This window comes from Colletes gigas, unplaced genomic scaffold (genome assembly GCF_013123115.1).
Source record: "Colletes gigas isolate AHSC1104 unplaced genomic scaffold, ASM1312311v1 Colletes_gigas_Sc00003, whole genome shotgun sequence".
Taxonomy (NCBI): Eukaryota; Metazoa; Arthropoda; class Insecta; order Hymenoptera; family Colletidae; genus Colletes; species Colletes gigas.
The window spans coordinates 1637448-1653854 of record NW_025106632.1 but is presented as its reverse complement, the minus strand read 5'-3'; the positions used below and the strand labels follow the sequence as shown (position 1 = coordinate 1653854).

The following is a 16407-nucleotide window of genomic DNA, read 5'->3' as shown; positions in this document are numbered from 1 at the left end:
GTGTCGGTGGTGTAATTGTGATGTTTTTTTTTTTTTACGAGATGTCTTCGGTGATTTAGATTTCAGAAGAAACCGATTGTTGCTTTACGTTTGAATATGCCGTGTTTAATAGCGAAATCAATATATCAAGTTTACGTTGTGATATGGTAGAAATAAAAAGTATGGATAGTATATGGGTGATTTTCGAACGCGTTCTTTGGTCTATTGTGTAAAATTAAATCAAGAATGGCCGGGAAGATGGCGGCGGCAGAGTTAAAACATGATAATGTTTCGTGCTACGAAACTGTGAAAAGAAATGTATCAATAGTAATATCGCACAGAGAAATAGAATGTTATCAGTTCAGATTGTTAGACTTAATTTACTACTTGATTTCTGTCAGTTTTTTTTTCATGGATATAGCAACAGGTGAACAAAGACTAAAAGTGTACTATATATTTTCTGTATTTTATTCCGAAATACTTTTTCTTTTAGCATAAAATAATAGAAATTAGCCGATAAATCTGAATATTTTTAACATATGCAGAGTATAAAGTAAAACACGAACATTCTTACAATTTTGTATAAATTGTTTACGCTTGTGTACGTTTATTGTAATATAGTAACAATTATGACAATATAGTATTTACAAATTAAAATGGAAAATTTAATGAATATGACCGGCATCGAAAAATTCCGTTTTTCCAACATTTTACTGTGTAATTTCGTGCGCTGAACTAAAAATTGAAAATAATTTTTACTAAAAATGAAATTAAATCACTGGATTCAGTCACTGAACTTTTTAATTTTTAACTGAAAAATTGCATTTAGAAATTCGAATAATTCAAAAGTAACTTAGACCTTTCAATTGGGTGATTGTGACACTTAGTGACTGCACTTCATTCTGGCAAAAGATTTTTTTCATTTTTGAAGCCAATGCATAAAATTACACAGGAAAAAGTTGATAAAACATTTTTGCCAAATTTATTCAACATTTCATATGATTTTTGTGATTATTATATTGTAAATACTTAGCATAGTATGAAATAAATATAGACTGTAATCGAACAATGTATCTTCAAATGAGATAATTTAATTTAATTTGTGCTTTTTAATTTTAATATTAGTTGTACTAAGATGAAGCTGTTTTTTTTCTAAAATCCACAAAAGCATTATTCGATAGATGCACCCATGGAATACGTGGAAATTATTATAAAATATGTTTTTTTGTAGATAGTATTGTATTTACGAAATACTTTTTACAAGGCCAATTTATTTGGGGATGTTTTGCTTTGAGTTTTACAATTCTACCTGCTGGCGTTACTCAAATGTTTAGTTTAAGATGGTATCACAGCGACGGTTCTATTAAAGCTATACATTGGTTGTTACACTTTTTGTTCTTGGGAATATTACACAGGTATTATTTAAAAAAATTTTCCTATCGGCTTACAATTAGTTCTTGTGTTTCTTTTGAGGGAAAATAATTTTATTTCTAGGTATTTAATATTACTTTATGCTACGATATATTCATTAAGAAGCAAACAATTTGTGAAGGATAAAAATTGGGTGTATAGACAGGAAAGCGATATATGCATGTTGCATTTGTTTGAGTCATTTATGGGAGCTGCTCCACAATTAATATTGCAGCTGTATGTCATGGCAGTATTACGTCGTACACCATTGTGGACAAGTAAGAACAATTAAAATAGTTATGAAATACAGAAGATATTAATTCCATGATAGAGATCATTATTGCGGAAGTTCAGGATTAAATGCAATTATTTATCACATTTATAGTTTTATCGCTAATGGAAAACATCTTATAAATATTATATAGGTAAATAAGAAAACAATTTAAGATCAGTTTCATAAACCTTATTAATTTCATCGAGCAATGATCTAGGAACATTTTGCATATACTCTTTAACCAAAGCGCTAGTTGTAACCCCGCGTGGATTTATATTTCTTAAATCACTTTTTTCGTATAGATATTCGCTTAAACCTAGTTCTTGTATAAGGAATTGTTGATCTCTATCAAACGTATCAAATTTTAAAATGTAATTGTACTTAATTATACAAGGTTCGCATGTATTGACAAATGGTGCCCAATGTTCGTCAAAGTATTTTTCCTCTACTATGAAACGAAGAAATTCTGTAAACGTGGGTTCTAATTTGGTTTCATTTGGTTGTCTGTATTTATGATATTTGTGCACAATGTGTCGTCCAAATCTTTTATAGTAATAATCTCTTCCTTCTATGTGCTCTAATTTATCTCTGTACGCGGATACAAGACGTTCAAACGGGTGACGAACGATCAAGAATTTCTTTGTTTTATTTAATTTCTGTAACAGAAATCGTTAATGTTTTGTAGTGTCTATTTGATACCTCTATTACTTTCTTAATTAGTTGTATTATTTCCTACTTGGAAGGCTTTCTTGATGTCTCGATCGCGTGGAAATGCTTTTCTAACAATGGTATTAATCTGTAAAATATCTCTCCGAATCAATTCCATAGCTGTCTCTGTTAATACTCCCCCAAGTGTTGCAAAATGCTTCATCCAAGTTGAACTTGCTGCTTTGTATATAGGACACCATGATATTCCATGTGTTCTGTATAATACAAATATCGATTAATTTGTGTTTTAAAAAATAATAGACTGGAACAGAATATTCTATACTTACGTATCGATAACCATGTTTGACAATACATTGTCCAAGTTTGAGTCTGTTTTGCCAATGATTTTACAATATTGTTCTAATTCAGCTTTCCTGATACTTAATCGAATCCTAACATTTTTCATTTCTTCCACGGACAAATTAGTTAAAATAAGTTTATTGCTAATTAGATTGCTATGTTTATAATTTCCATTATGGATATAATTTACAGTCTTTAAATGTTTACTTATGTGTGAGCATGAAGTGTATAGCAAATTCAATAAGAATATAAGTGACATAAATACTACAGCTAGTATCATAATTAGTTTCACTAATGTAAGTTGCCTCTGTAAAGAAATAATATGTTAGCACAAACACATTTTACTTTGCGGATTGAACATAAAAATACTTACATGTAATCCTGAGAACACGTTATGAAAAACGTGTAAACATTTTACTTTTAACAAGTACGAACGTATTATTGTTTGACTTTCGAGTTCAGTCATTTTTATTGACATTTTCTATATTCTTTTTCTGGATATATGTATGAAATCTTCTACAGTAATGATACTTTTATTACAGAGGGAATGTAATTTGTAGAATTTGAGAGAAAACTGGAGTTAAGAGACTACATATTTTTACTTCCTTTGACCCGCCCCCATAGATAACAGAGGCAGGAACAAAGATATCATGGACAGTATTCTATCTTCCTGCAGAAAGCACTATTTTTTTATGTTTAGAAACTTGTTGCATGGCTACTGGTTAGATACTCTATCGGGAAAAGCTTACAGCACTGTGACTTTAAAAATAATGTTCTCTGAACGGGGTGGGTGTTTTAAAAGTGCTAAAAATAAAATGACTTCCAGCTACCACTCTCTCTCTGACCAAAAAACTTGTAGAAGTAGTAATTTCTGTATATCTCGTAGAAATACACATAAGAAACGATATTTGCAACATTTAGCAATGAATTGTATTTAATTTGTGCTTAAATGGACAATCAAACAGGTTTATCCGCCATAGTGTCCTTTTGTTCGTTGAGCTGGGCTATAGGTACATATACAAAAGCAATGCACAAAATAAATCCAGGCCATAACGAGACAACATGGGTAGTATTGACTCTTCAGGGTGTCTGGCGGGCTGGAATGCTAATGTCCAGAATAGCAGTATTGGTTTTAACGGCAATTTGTTTACAGGAATGGTTTTTATTATTTCTTGGTAAGTGTACCAGCATGTTACCGCAACAGACTTCTCAAAATAGATTTCTATCTTTTACATAGCTGCCCGTTCCTCTCTGAATGTTACAGGACTCCATTGGCTATTTATGACCGTGTGGGTAATTCTACAGAACACAGACTTCTGTCCCACCTTATGGGAAGAACGTATTTATAATTGTATCATAGGATTAATTTATTGCTTCGATTTTTTTAATTTACGTGTTGGCAAGTCCCGGTACAGAGTACTTATCTTTTACACCATCATCGTGACAGAGAACATAGTGTTTTTAGTTGTTTACATATTGTGTTTTAAAGATGCTATTAAGACCGAGGAAATAGCAATAGTGGCGAGCTTGATAGCCGGAGGGATGATGATCGGTATGTTGAGTATGTTGTTTTATTACGGTAAGTTTCATCCATCGAAGATCGGCGGCGGTACGCCCAACGACACTGATAAGAAGTCCGAGATGACCACCGATAATATAGCCGTTACTCCCAGATCGTTTAAGCAGTGTTATCCCAATTCTTTGTGTTCCATCGATCATTCTCAAGGGACTGTGTCCGAGGAAGTCACGGCGGACAAGCAGTCGTTGTTGACGAACATTGTACAGAGTTCCGAGTGCGCGGAGAACGGCGTCATCAATCGGAGCTGCAAAGTCGAGAACGAGTCGAAGGCCGCGGTTCGCGTGGTGTCGGAGTGCGAGTCGGCACACAGTAACTTCTCGAACGACGAGGAGGGCACTTCGTCGAGCGCGTTGCCGAAAAGCTCGTTTCCCGCATCGGACGGCGCACGAGAATTTGAAATTCAAAACGACTGCAACGATGCCACCGAGAAGGCCATTCACCGCCAGAAACGCAGAGGCATTTGTCTGCCGACCACTCACGGCCTGGACATAGACAAGGACGTTTCGACGAAGGATCCGTCGCAGAAGCGACGCGGGATTTGCTTCTCGACGCGACTTATCCTCGAGATGGAAAACGAGGCGGACGAGACGGTCGCGGCCGACCAAAAATCGATGTCGGACGCGAGCGTGAAATGCGACGAATCGGAGGAGCAGCGCGACAATCTGAACGGCATCGCGATGTTGAGGGACAGGCTGGAAACGCCGACGATTTTCGACGGCGAGAAAATTTCGGAAACGGAAAAACTGACGAAGGAATTGCAACAGAGGGACGAAACGATGAGTTGCGTCACCTCGATACACGACTACGAGAACGTCTGTCCTCTCGGCGTTGCCAGACCACCCTGGTGCATCCGTAGCTGGAAAGGGTACACGGATATAGAGACGTACATCCACGACGACAGCGTTGTTCGCGATAGACGACGGGACACTTTGACGAGCACCACGACTGGGACGACTTACAGTTCAGAGTGCTCTGACACGACGTGCGCCAGCTCGGTGCTGAGGGGAATTCTGAAGCAAGACGATTACCTTGACACGCTTGCGTACGATCTGATAGATCCTCGAGAGTTAAGAGCTTTGTACAGCGAGGACGCGTCCCTGGCCGCGAAGAGGACTTCCGACGTGGACGAACAGAATGCTACGCTTTATATCGCGAAGCCGGTAGTGATAGACGACAAAGGCGGGATGTTCGCGCTAGATACTATCATGGAGGAACACGAGGACGAGAAATTCGAGTACACTCGACCTGGTTGCGATTCGGTCAGCACTTTGGTGAGCACGATCGATCAAATCAGAAAGTACACGGCTGAGAATTCGCCGAGGCACGTGTTTCACACGACGGGCACGCAGTGCGAGGATTTTTATCCGAAGAATCTGATAAAGAAAGCACAGCTGACCAGAGCGTTGTTCAAGAACGATCTTAAAGATCCTGTCACGCGCAATAGAAATTATATAAATCGTTTGGATGACTCGGAGTCGATCGTTCGAGGGAAGTGTGAGATAGACGCGATTCGAGATTTCGTTAAGTATTGCGCCATAGAATCGATCAAAAAGACACCTCTGATAGATGCGATATTATCCGATTCCCCGATCTTAGGCAATAAAGCGAAGCTGCAGAAACAGGTGTCCATCGCGTACGGAAAAGACGACTCGAAAGAGAATGATCTGTACGTTGAGATGAGTCCTTTAGTACCTGTTGAAAACGTCGAGGTTGTACATAATAATTTATCCGAGCTGTCCGTGTCCGAATCTGTCAACGGCAATCGCGAGAACGTGACGCCAAATATCTCGACAAACTCGAACTCCGGTGATACGGAGAAGACAGAGCCGCCATCTTGCGATAAACGTAGGAGAGCGATCAACTATCCGAAACGAAAATTCTCATTGTTGAAGGAAAAATTTGAATCGAAATCGCAGCTAGTTTACGTCGTTACGCCGAACAATGCTATTAAAATAGGACAGTCTTCCGAGCTGGACGCACCGAAGAAAAACGTTTCGGTTATATCGAAAAGGACCATGGACGTTTCGACGAGACACGACAAAGAGAATTTAGCGCCTGTCGCGACATTGAACGTCGGCCATACAAAAAACACACCGAACGATAGATCTCACGCGAATCGGGAGAAAACTGACACGATCTACGAAAACGATAAGTCATTGTGCAATACCGATTTAAACTTAAAAGAGAGGCGACACATATTTTTAGAGCAAGTATTATCGCCACCGAAACTTTTGACTTGGAACAAAAGGAAATCTTTCGTTGGATCCACCGTGAAAAAATCTTAGAGAACTTAGTTTTAGGATTTCCAAGAATCGGAAGAAATTACAATAGTGATTTAATTTTATTAACTCTTAGACGACCGCACGATTTTCTCCTATCTTCGATCAACCTCGGATCTAAAGTACTTAACTTTAAAAACGTAATCACGGTATGAGATTAAAGAGATTAAGAGGAACGATTACCGATAATAACAAGTATTAATTCAATTAAGTTAATAAGTTATTACCGAAATAATGAGGCTGAGATCCCCGATGGACCTCGCACGGTTGTCTAAGGGTTAATTTATCTTTTAGGCTAGAACTTTTATCAAGAGTGATATTTAGTTTAACTTTACGGAATAAATGTCTTCCTGTATTCGTATCGATTATCTTTCGTCATGCGATAAGAAATTAGTGAAAGTAAAACATGTATATTTATTTTCGAAACTGATTCCGACGCGGAACCGCAATAAAGTTATTTTTATAAAGTTCTAAACAGTAACCAATTTGCGAGGAGCATTATTTTCACGCATCAGAAGAAGCAAAAAGATTCTATAATGTACTTTATCCGTTTTATTAAGTATGTAAATCAGTTACATCGTTGCCAAGTACGATATTACATTATACAATATTATAGATCTGTAATAATTATACATATGAAAATTATTTTTATATACAACAATGTTATGTATAATAAAAGACTTTTTTTACATAATAATATATATTTTAAATGGCACCGGAAAACATCGCATGTCGTTACTATACATAGAGAAACTACGAGTATTAAAACGAATTCAGTAAATGTTAATATTTTAAAAATTCCCTAGAAATAGCGCAATTATAATAATTAAAAATAGTTCTATTTTTATTACGATGTGACGTACAACATACACGTGTCTATCTAAATGTCTAATGTATGTATTTGTCAACGTAACTTTTATCAGTGCATTGTTCGACTATACTATAAAATGTATAGTTCGTTATCATTTACTTAATACTTACGTTTCGTTCCTAATCACGCGTTCTTAATTACATTTTTCATGGAAATGATTGCATCGTGCAATGTGACACTCGAAGAAATAAATTAAAACTAAACAATCGATAGTCTGGATAATTATGCATATGTTAATGCGAGAAGGGCAGAAAATGCCGAAAAGAACTAAATTAAGAAACTAGTCAGTCTTTTGTATTGAAATGGGATTGCATGTTCAACATTTTTTTTTTTTTTTGTTACGTCCGTGTGATATGTAATACAACGATCGGCAGTCGGAGAAGTTTTGTTCGAATATGCACGCAAGCGCGCGTTATTAACGCGCGATGCCTTTTGAACACAGTATTGCACAAATAAGTTACGAACTTTGTTAAGTTTTTGCTAAAATTAATAGTTAATCACTTAGGTATAGAAAACCTGAAAAATCAGTGGCATTTTAAATGTTTTTCGCAGACGCATCGTGATTGTATAATAATTACTCTAGCACGCAATATCTCACCTTATATCAAAGTACTTTGCCCGTTACTTACATTTTCGTCATATTTTTTTATCCATTTGATATGACAAATTAGTGGTAAACTACGCAAATTGTTACATATCCGTGTCACGAGCGAAATTTTGCGTATCTCTTGAGCTATTTGATGCAGAGATTTGCCTTTCGTCTCGGGTATGAATAAGAAAACGTAAAATATGGTGACAAGACACATAAAGCTATAGAACAAATACGATCCAGCTAGTGTTAACGATTCTGAAACAGAGTAATTGTATTTGATATACATACTCACATATATGTTAACGATAAAGCATTTATTTTGAGCGATATGTAACTTACTGGCCATAGCGCTGACCGATTCTGTAGCGATGATGTGGGTCACCCATATTACAATTGAAATAAAACTGATGCATTTTCCTCGTATCGCTGCGGGGAAAACTTCCGTAAGATTTAACAGCGGTACAGGACCAAGTCCTAGGGCGTATGCTGCCTCGTACACGAGCAATGTTACTACTGCCAAAATACGTAACCCACCGGTAAGACCTTCGGAAACAATGATATTTTGCATCTACGACGAGAAAAAAACGTGCTTAGGTACTGGACTGAAACCTCAACGGGTGAAAAATTCGTGAACGCGATAAACAAGGGATATATACTTCGCAAGACGCTTTAATTTGAGTCCATGTTTCAGGACTGGGGGCAATTATGGCCAACGGAGTCGGAAGCAATGGAAATGGCGGTGGAGATCCAGCTGGCATAGTGTTTTGAATTTTAACCTCCTCGTTGTGATGATTCTTACAATGTGTATTTACAATATCCAAGCTGTCGTCGCCCCTGTCTATAGTAGCTAGCAACGACAACAATGATATTGTTGTCATGCAAATAGTTGCTGATGTAATTAACGCTGTCCGACGTCCACACCTCTCTACTATGATCAGGGACAGCATGGTACTGAAAACTTTAACGACGCCCAGGGATATCAAAGCTGTGATTTCAGCAACATCTGTGAAACGAATAAAGTAGGGATTAAGTATGAAAATACTCGGTACAAACATACTACTATTTATGATAAAATCATAATTTTGAAAATCTGAGAAACAAACGAATAAAACTTGTGTTTAAAGTAGAGAAAGGATATTTTCAGAAATAAGAAGTATGATTTCAACACTTACTTGAACAAATACCCAACAATGCAAACAATCTCGGCGCATAATACAAGACTTGTCGTTTACCAGTACCTTGTTGCAATATCAATAAAAAAACCATGATCGTCAGAGTCTCGAAAACCGAATACCAAGCACTTTTGGACGGTGTCTTCGAGACATTCGCCATTCTCTTGTAAAGCAAAAATGGCGGGGATCGTTGAAGAAATATAATAGTAATGATACAAGCGGCTAAGGCGGGAACGGCTGTAATGCCAATCGAAAATCGCCACTGGTAGTCTATGTTTTTTACGGCAGCGGCTATAACGGATACTAAAAATCCGGTGGCTGTGCCCAACTGATACAACATTATATTGTATCCGCGTTTATTCGGGTCGGATACTTCTGCCATATATACGCAGTGCGCCACTGCCGAAATTGTTCCCGAATAGCCGCAAATTACTCGCGCAACGAGTAATAAAATATAATGATTTGCCAGTGCTGACAACGTGGCACCAAAAGTTAGAAAAACTAGTGTTAATATCATCGTCCAGCGCCGACCGAACGAGTCAATTAGAAAACCTGTAACGTGTCGATAGTATTTATTTCTGGATTATTTATCATATATGAACGACGCTCTCGTGAAACTTACCACCAGTTACACCGCCAAGAAGCGCCCCAATGAACCAAATACTAATAACAAAATCTCTTTCGAAGCAATTTAAGTTGAATTCATGCTTGATTAAAGGGGCTATTGGTTTTGCTACTCCCATGTCGCATCCGAAAGCAATACCCGCCAGAATTGCAACCGTGGAAACAAAAACATTTTGATTACCAGACGTTAACGGCGTTAAGTTATCATTTTGCTTAGGGATTGGTTTTCTCAGATTTTTAGGAGGTAGACATTGATAATCTTCGTTTGGAACTTTGCTTATAGACGTTTCGATAGTTCTGTTTGCACTGTTTAGTAATATCGCTGTATCCTCTTCATCTGACATTTTTCTTCGATATAAGAACAGTTACAGAAGATTCACATCAAAGTAACTATTCCAAAGTTCTGAAAATCAGTTGTAAATGTAAGAACGATCGATGAATTTTATAAGAACATCTTGACTCAATTTCTTTGTTAATTTGATTAGAATACACATTGAGTTTATGTTAAGGATGTCAAGAGATACTGCCATTTTTAATAGAATGTACAGAACTTTGTTCAAATTTATATTCTATTTACTACTGGACTGTTTTTATTGTTAAGAACAGTGTTGCTTTGTAAATGGCATGTTTTATTTACTATATAATCAGCTGTATAAACGTTATGAGAAATAATGAAATTATTGACAAAGAAATTGTTTTGTATTTTCGGAATTATTTCTGAACATTCACACGATTAACTCGTGTTATATGCAAATTAATTCAAACACGATACTCACCATTTACGTGAAACACAGTTACAATAATTACATTCACTGTTCACGTTATTTTTACTCATTTGACATTTGTAATTTGGACTCGTAGATATACGAATTGACAGTTCTCATGAGTATTCAGGTTCGCAGCGCCATCTTGCGAATCTTTAGAAATAAAAGGACTTCAAGTTTGCGCAAGAGCAAGGCACAGTCGCACAGCCTTACTTTTCTTTTCAAAGGAGGAAAAATTCGACGAGAAATTTCAGTTCTAATAAAAACAAAAACGTCGTTGAACTTTTGTGGTAAGTCGAAGTTGTTTTTAAGCGATTCGAGTTCTTGAAATTTTCCGCGGATGTCGATATTTGTCTTTTTCGCATGACTCCGTCCTTAGAGTGTGTCGTGCGTTGTACTGTACGACCGATACAACTACGAATTTATTGACATTAGGTGTAGGTTGATCGAAGTATTTTTCTTTTGATTCCTATATCAAATATTCTTGATCGAATAAACTGATCAAATTAAATACAATTAAATTTAACGAGCTAGTAGCTTTTATAGAGATTTTCTTTCGATATCTCCGAGGTCATAACCTAAAACCAATCTGAAAACAGTAAAACATTCGTACGATTGTTTTGAAGTAAATTTCTTTTCTCTTCTAATACAAATATTACGTGAATCGTATGAATCCGTAAACGTTTTCAACCAAACGGAAATAATTTCGAAGAATTGATAAAACAACGAATAGAAATAAATTTCATTTGTTGTATCTTTTTGGTACACCGTTGAAGGTTATGTTACATACATATTAAGACGTGTATGAATTGATAATTTGCCCCACAAAACACATATTTTGATGAGAATGAGCTCGGATCACGATTGGGACGTAGAACAATTCAAAACAGAGCACGAGTGCGACGAACATTGGGAGCTTAGACGTAAATTTCTGTTAGCCCATAAACACAAATTTCCAGAAGATGAACTGGTTTGTTTGGCCCAAGTATTTTTTAATGTCGAATTACTAGGCTGCAGGTATGAAATTGCTTTCTTTTAGATCGCGACGTGTATTTTGGATCGTTTTTACATAAATTTTAACGACGTTTATTTTAGATATCCCAAAGAAACAATGCAGCTAATAGCTGAATTAGGTAAAGACATTGTTGGGGATTATAGAGAAAAACAAAAAAAGAAATTACAAAGAACATTTGTTAAAGCTTCGGATGCCGCTAGTTCAAAGGTTAAAGGTATATCAAAGAACTGTGAGTTATACGGTTTGTTAAATAGTATTGAACAAATCATAATAAAGCATACTTTATTGTATATTTCATTCTATAATGCTGTAATGTTGTTCAGGACTCAATGCCCCAAGGTCTACAAATAAAAGAAAAACAAAAAGAAAAAGCACAAGACCATCTAGCAACTCAAAAACTAACGAATTACCTATTAAACGGATCGAGCTACAGGATTTTCCGTTTGGCGATATCGTATTGGTGGAAAGACCGGACGATATGCCACAAACCATACTCACTTGTGCTGTAAATGCATCGGGGGGAAACTTAGAATGGAAATATGATACGATAAACAATTCTATGTATGTAATAATATTTGTTTTATCTTCAAATGTATGATCTGAATTAGTCATTCTTTTTTTACAGTAAATGCAGCATTTCACTCAATTCAATACCGTTGGCACAAGAGTGCGGTTCTACTCGAAAGCTGGCGAAGAAAGAAGCATCCACTGTCGGATTACGAGAACTTCGGAAACATTATTATACGATTAAAGTTTGTAAACGAATTATCTTTTATTTTCCTACTTGTCGGATTTTAACAATTTCCCTTTTCAGATTAAGCATAATATAAATACAGATGCCATCGTGACTACGACAACGATGAAAAATACATTGAAAGACGATTCAATATCGGACGACAACATTGGGAAGAAATTAATGAAGTTAATGGGTTGGGCCGGCGGTGGTCTTGGCAAATCGCAACAGGGAATTACTGAACCTGTTACGTAGGTATATTTTTCCATAACGTTCAATGAAAGATATAAATATTGATTATATTGTTGCAGTATTAAGCAACAAATTAGTAGAGAGGGCCTGGGATTAAAATCCAATAGCTATAACACAAATGATTTACAAACGAAGTCTAGAGGTATTATTAGGAAGTATCTCGCAGGTGATATGAGAGAAGATCTAATATTTTCTGCTGATTTTACCAATGAAGAGCGGGCAACGATCCATCAGTAAGCGCAACGATAAAATCTTTTCAAATAATTTATCGAATCGACAAGTCTGTTCATCGAATGAATCATTTAATGTACTGTAGGATTGCACGACAACTGGGTGTGAAATCTCACAGTTACGGCCCTAAAGCTCAACGAACATTAGTGGTTTCTCGTAAAATAGGCGTCCGAGAATTGGTCGAAGAATTAAGAGGTCTTGGGGGAGTCACAAACAAATACGAATTAATCGAGCCAACCGAAATGTAAATGAAATAGCATAATTATTTTCTGAACATCGCGTAATTTCAGTACAAGCATTTGCAGATATAAGTAAACGTACATCAACATTATGAAAATTAAACTGAAATATATATATACACACATATATATATATATGATTCACGATACATTTTATCTCAATATTGTTATTATCTACCATGATATTTTGCAGCTTAAAACCAATATCTGAATAAAATATTATTTTACTAAATAAATATACCCAGGAGAATGTAAATCGACTAAACAGTTGTATAGTCTTATGATAGAAAATTGCAACATATTGAAAAGTGTATTGATCAAAGAATGATTTTACGGAAGCGAAAAAGAAGATTTCATAGTAACGTAAAAATGGTGTGGTCAGGTACAATTTCAGTTCTCGTGAAATAAAACTGAAGAAACGTTCACTTTATTTAATGATCAATCGCGCGCTAAAACTTATCTTCCAAGAACATTGTATTTGTCAATTAATAGAAGTACAAAACTTTAAGAAGCAAAATTCACTTACAAGTGTACGGTACGTCGCAGTTGCCGTATAATAAGAATCTTTTTGGCAGTAGAACAATTAGAAATCGAGAAAATAACATAGACACGAACGGCGTGTGATTTTTTTTCCATTATAATTATCACATTGTTAAAATCTTGATAACTAAGATGGTCAATTGCGTTTTTTATACGTATACGTATGAGCGCTGTTTACACTCCATCGAGCGGCGACAAGATCCGATGCTTGTTCACGCTACAAAACATTGTTCGATATTGTTTGCAAGGAAAAATGCACGTTTCAAGTTTGTTTTGATTTTAATTTCGATCGAATCCTCTCGAAATTCTGTATTTGTTCCACGGTTTTTATGGACGGATCGCGTAGATATACTCTGTTACGTTGCAATTATTTCATTCATTGATTAAAGATATCGATCAAAGTCAGTTCAAACTGAATACATACTTTAATCGTATAGATTCGATTGAATTTCGATAACTACAATTTTTGTTTACACAACGTAATATGTAAAGAAGGATAAGCTTGCATAAATTATTCTCTTAACCAGGGATTTTAACCCTAATCCAAACAGTTTCGTAGAATAACCAGCTTAATTAATGCATGAAGACGTGGTTAATTTGGTTAACAAGCTCTTACAGCGAATTACAATGCTACGGTTATCCACTCTTACGAAGTAAGTTGCTAATTAATTTACAATGCATCGCTTCCAACAGCAATTGTCCGTGCAAACAGTTTATTTACCCTGGAAATAAACAAATCGGTGTGTAACCATGGTCACTAGAAGACTTTCCGAATAGCACTTGTCTAGAACAGGGGTGATGAATTTTTCCGCCAAAAACCTCAAGATTACCGCTACCACTAAAGCAATTTATAATGGTACGAATATGTATGTCCTAATTAAAAGAAAAACTACATTTTAATATAACCATCAACATGACGGATTTCAATAAAATATGTGCAATCAATGTCTGTAAATTTAGCGTTAATGAGATTACGATTAGGGTTAGGAGATTGTTTGAATCCCTGCTCTAAACATCGTGTATCAAAAAATGATTAGATAGTACACCATGAAACTTTAAGATGTAAACATTTTATTGCATTGAATGCCAAGCCAATTTTATAACAATTTTTCCAAGCTTTTCACGGTTTATTTCACTTTGGTCGTGAAACGGTATTTCGGATCGTTATTATATTCTGTAATTTAGAATTTTCAAACATCTCAATTTAAATACTATTCGTGAACGAATTACGTAAGCAGTCAGCGCTTTAAATCAGACATATACGAATTTAAATATTAAAAACGAAGCGTTGCATCGAAGGTCTGAAAGTGGATTCGACCATTTTATCATTCTTAGTAGTACAAATCGTTTAAAATCAAAAAACCACTTGAATTAAAAACATTAATAGCGGTTACAATCTAAAATGGGCAGAACAGATATGTAATCCCTTACACCAAAGTATTCGAATGTTCGTTCTCAAATTTCGAGTGAAATATGTATGTTAAACTGAAACAGATGTAAATGTTTACATTCAGTCTATCTATATCCAAGCGGTACTACTTTTAAGTCCGTGAAACATTATGAACGTAATTTTTGCTAATGTTATTAGTAAGTTGCTGGACTTAAAATAATGCTAACTTGAAAAATTACTAAAAATATTATAACTTTCGATAACCACAGATAGTGAATATTTACTAGATGAAGACGGATTAAGTGTAAATATTGTTAAAACATGTTGTTTTAGACCTTTCGGTTTAACATAGATATTTCATTTCTTAAATGTAGTAAGTACAGGCATTCGAATACTTTTGTGTAGTTACGTGTGTATGTACATGGCTTACACACCCGTTCATAAGTCACAGGACACTTAACGAATGTGGAGTAAAAACAAATTAACACTGTGAAGCAATGTAAATCATAAAATTAAACTAACGTTTTCTTATTCGTTACATTATAAAGGAAATTTAGTTTATTTATTTAGAAAGTGGTAACTTAAAATGAATGAATGTAACAAAAAAAAAAAGATAATAAGGTAGCTTCAGAAAATTTGATCTCTGTATCTTAGGTACATTGTTCCAGACGAACAAAATGTCCGGTGACTTATGGACGGTATTATACATGTGATTCACAAACTCCTTAACACTAGATCCAGCAAAGGAGTCAAAATGATATATATTTTTCAATATTTTCCATTGCTCTTGATTGTCCATAAAAATACGCGACGCATATTTACCGGGGAAACGTAATTTTCAGCCATAACGCGTATTCGTTTCGTAAACAAGTAATTTCGATTCCTTTGATAGAAAGCGAGTGTACGCAAGTAGTCGGTTAGATCCAGTGTTAATATCGTTCCGATCTAATTAGTAGACTGGTGAACGTGTCGAGCGTGGATAGAATTTTTGGATTGTCTTTCGTTGGAATGATACAAAATTGATGCTAGAATGTATAGTAAATCAGAAGTCATGCAATGTGGCGTGTAACGAGCATCGAACAGCCCGGTCGCCCCAAAAGCGATGGAAACATTCACGCCTGCGCACATGGGGGGGGGGTGGGTTCGTATTTGGTTCGGATCTAAAATTCCAGTTACCATCGGAGCGTTCTCTTAAATGTAACGTCGAGATTGTGGGGCAGAGGAGGGTCGAGTAGGAGGGATAAAAAGGATCAAGATGCTCGTGAGCGGAGATTCGGAGCGCCTTGATCCCTTGAAAACGTTTCATTCCTAAAGCTTACGCGACACTTTCCCTCGGATTCTGTCCTCGGTCCAGGCCCTACTTTGGACCGTAATTGACATTTGGAGGGAACGTTTTACACACGTATCATCCTTTCTTTTCTCCACTTTTTTCACATTTTTATTTATATACCAAAA

At 35.8% G+C, this 16407-nt stretch overlaps 4 protein-coding genes across 6 annotated transcripts; 2 read left to right on the top strand and 2 right to left on the bottom strand.

The window, feature by feature from the left end:
* Nucleotides 1–225: 225 nt before the first annotated feature.
* On the top strand, nucleotides 226–7111 carry LOC122404463. Its single transcript, XM_043408412.1, is given in 5 exon segments — nucleotides 226–406; nucleotides 1211–1394; nucleotides 1474–1667; nucleotides 3637–3902; nucleotides 3905–7111. Coding segments are annotated over 5 exon segments (3456 nt in total). The 3' UTR covers nucleotides 6536–7111.
* LOC122404464 (carbohydrate sulfotransferase 11-like) lies at nucleotides 1254–3616 on the bottom strand. The gene is made up of 4 exons (XM_043408414.1): nucleotides 3045–3616; nucleotides 2659–2978; nucleotides 2400–2586; nucleotides 1254–2319 (listed from the first exon to the last, which is right to left on the bottom strand). The coding sequence occupies exons 1-4, from the start codon at nucleotides 3147–3149 to the stop codon at nucleotides 1807–1809; spliced, it is 1125 nt and encodes a 374-aa protein (XP_043264349.1). The 5' UTR covers nucleotides 3150–3616; the 3' UTR covers nucleotides 1254–1806.
* Nucleotides 7112–7249: 138 nt separating the features above from the next.
* LOC122404857 (solute carrier family 2, facilitated glucose transporter member 10-like) lies at nucleotides 7250–10718 on the bottom strand. Of its 2 annotated transcripts, none has more exons than XM_043409162.1 (7): nucleotides 10565–10718; nucleotides 9787–10191; nucleotides 9165–9716; nucleotides 8649–8995; nucleotides 8332–8560; nucleotides 8030–8247; nucleotides 7250–7916 (listed from the first exon to the last, which is right to left on the bottom strand). In XM_043409162.1, exons 2-7 carry the CDS (start codon nucleotides 10130–10132, stop codon nucleotides 7902–7904), a joined length of 1707 nt encoding a protein of 568 aa, XP_043265097.1. In that variant the 5' UTR covers nucleotides 10133–10191; nucleotides 10565–10718; the 3' UTR covers nucleotides 7250–7901. The 2 variants fall into 2 exon arrangements, with proteins under 2 accessions (XP_043265097.1, XP_043265096.1); XM_043409161.1 differs by having other exon boundaries at nucleotides 7999–8247; nucleotides 10565–10717.
* Nucleotides 10716–16386, top strand: LOC122404858 (NF-kappa-B-repressing factor). Of its 2 annotated transcripts, XM_043409164.1 has the most exons (8): nucleotides 10716–10842; nucleotides 11329–11569; nucleotides 11648–11781; nucleotides 11891–12128; nucleotides 12193–12319; nucleotides 12382–12551; nucleotides 12612–12785; nucleotides 12869–16386. In XM_043409164.1, the coding sequence occupies exons 2-8, from the start codon at nucleotides 11394–11396 to the stop codon at nucleotides 13029–13031; spliced, it is 1182 nt and encodes a 393-aa protein (XP_043265099.1). In that variant the 5' UTR covers nucleotides 10716–10842; nucleotides 11329–11393; the 3' UTR covers nucleotides 13032–16386. The 2 variants fall into 2 exon arrangements, with proteins under 2 accessions (XP_043265099.1, XP_043265100.1); XM_043409165.1 differs by lacking the exon at nucleotides 10716–10842 and having other exon boundaries at nucleotides 10865–11569.
* Nucleotides 16387–16407: the final 21 nt, after the last annotated feature.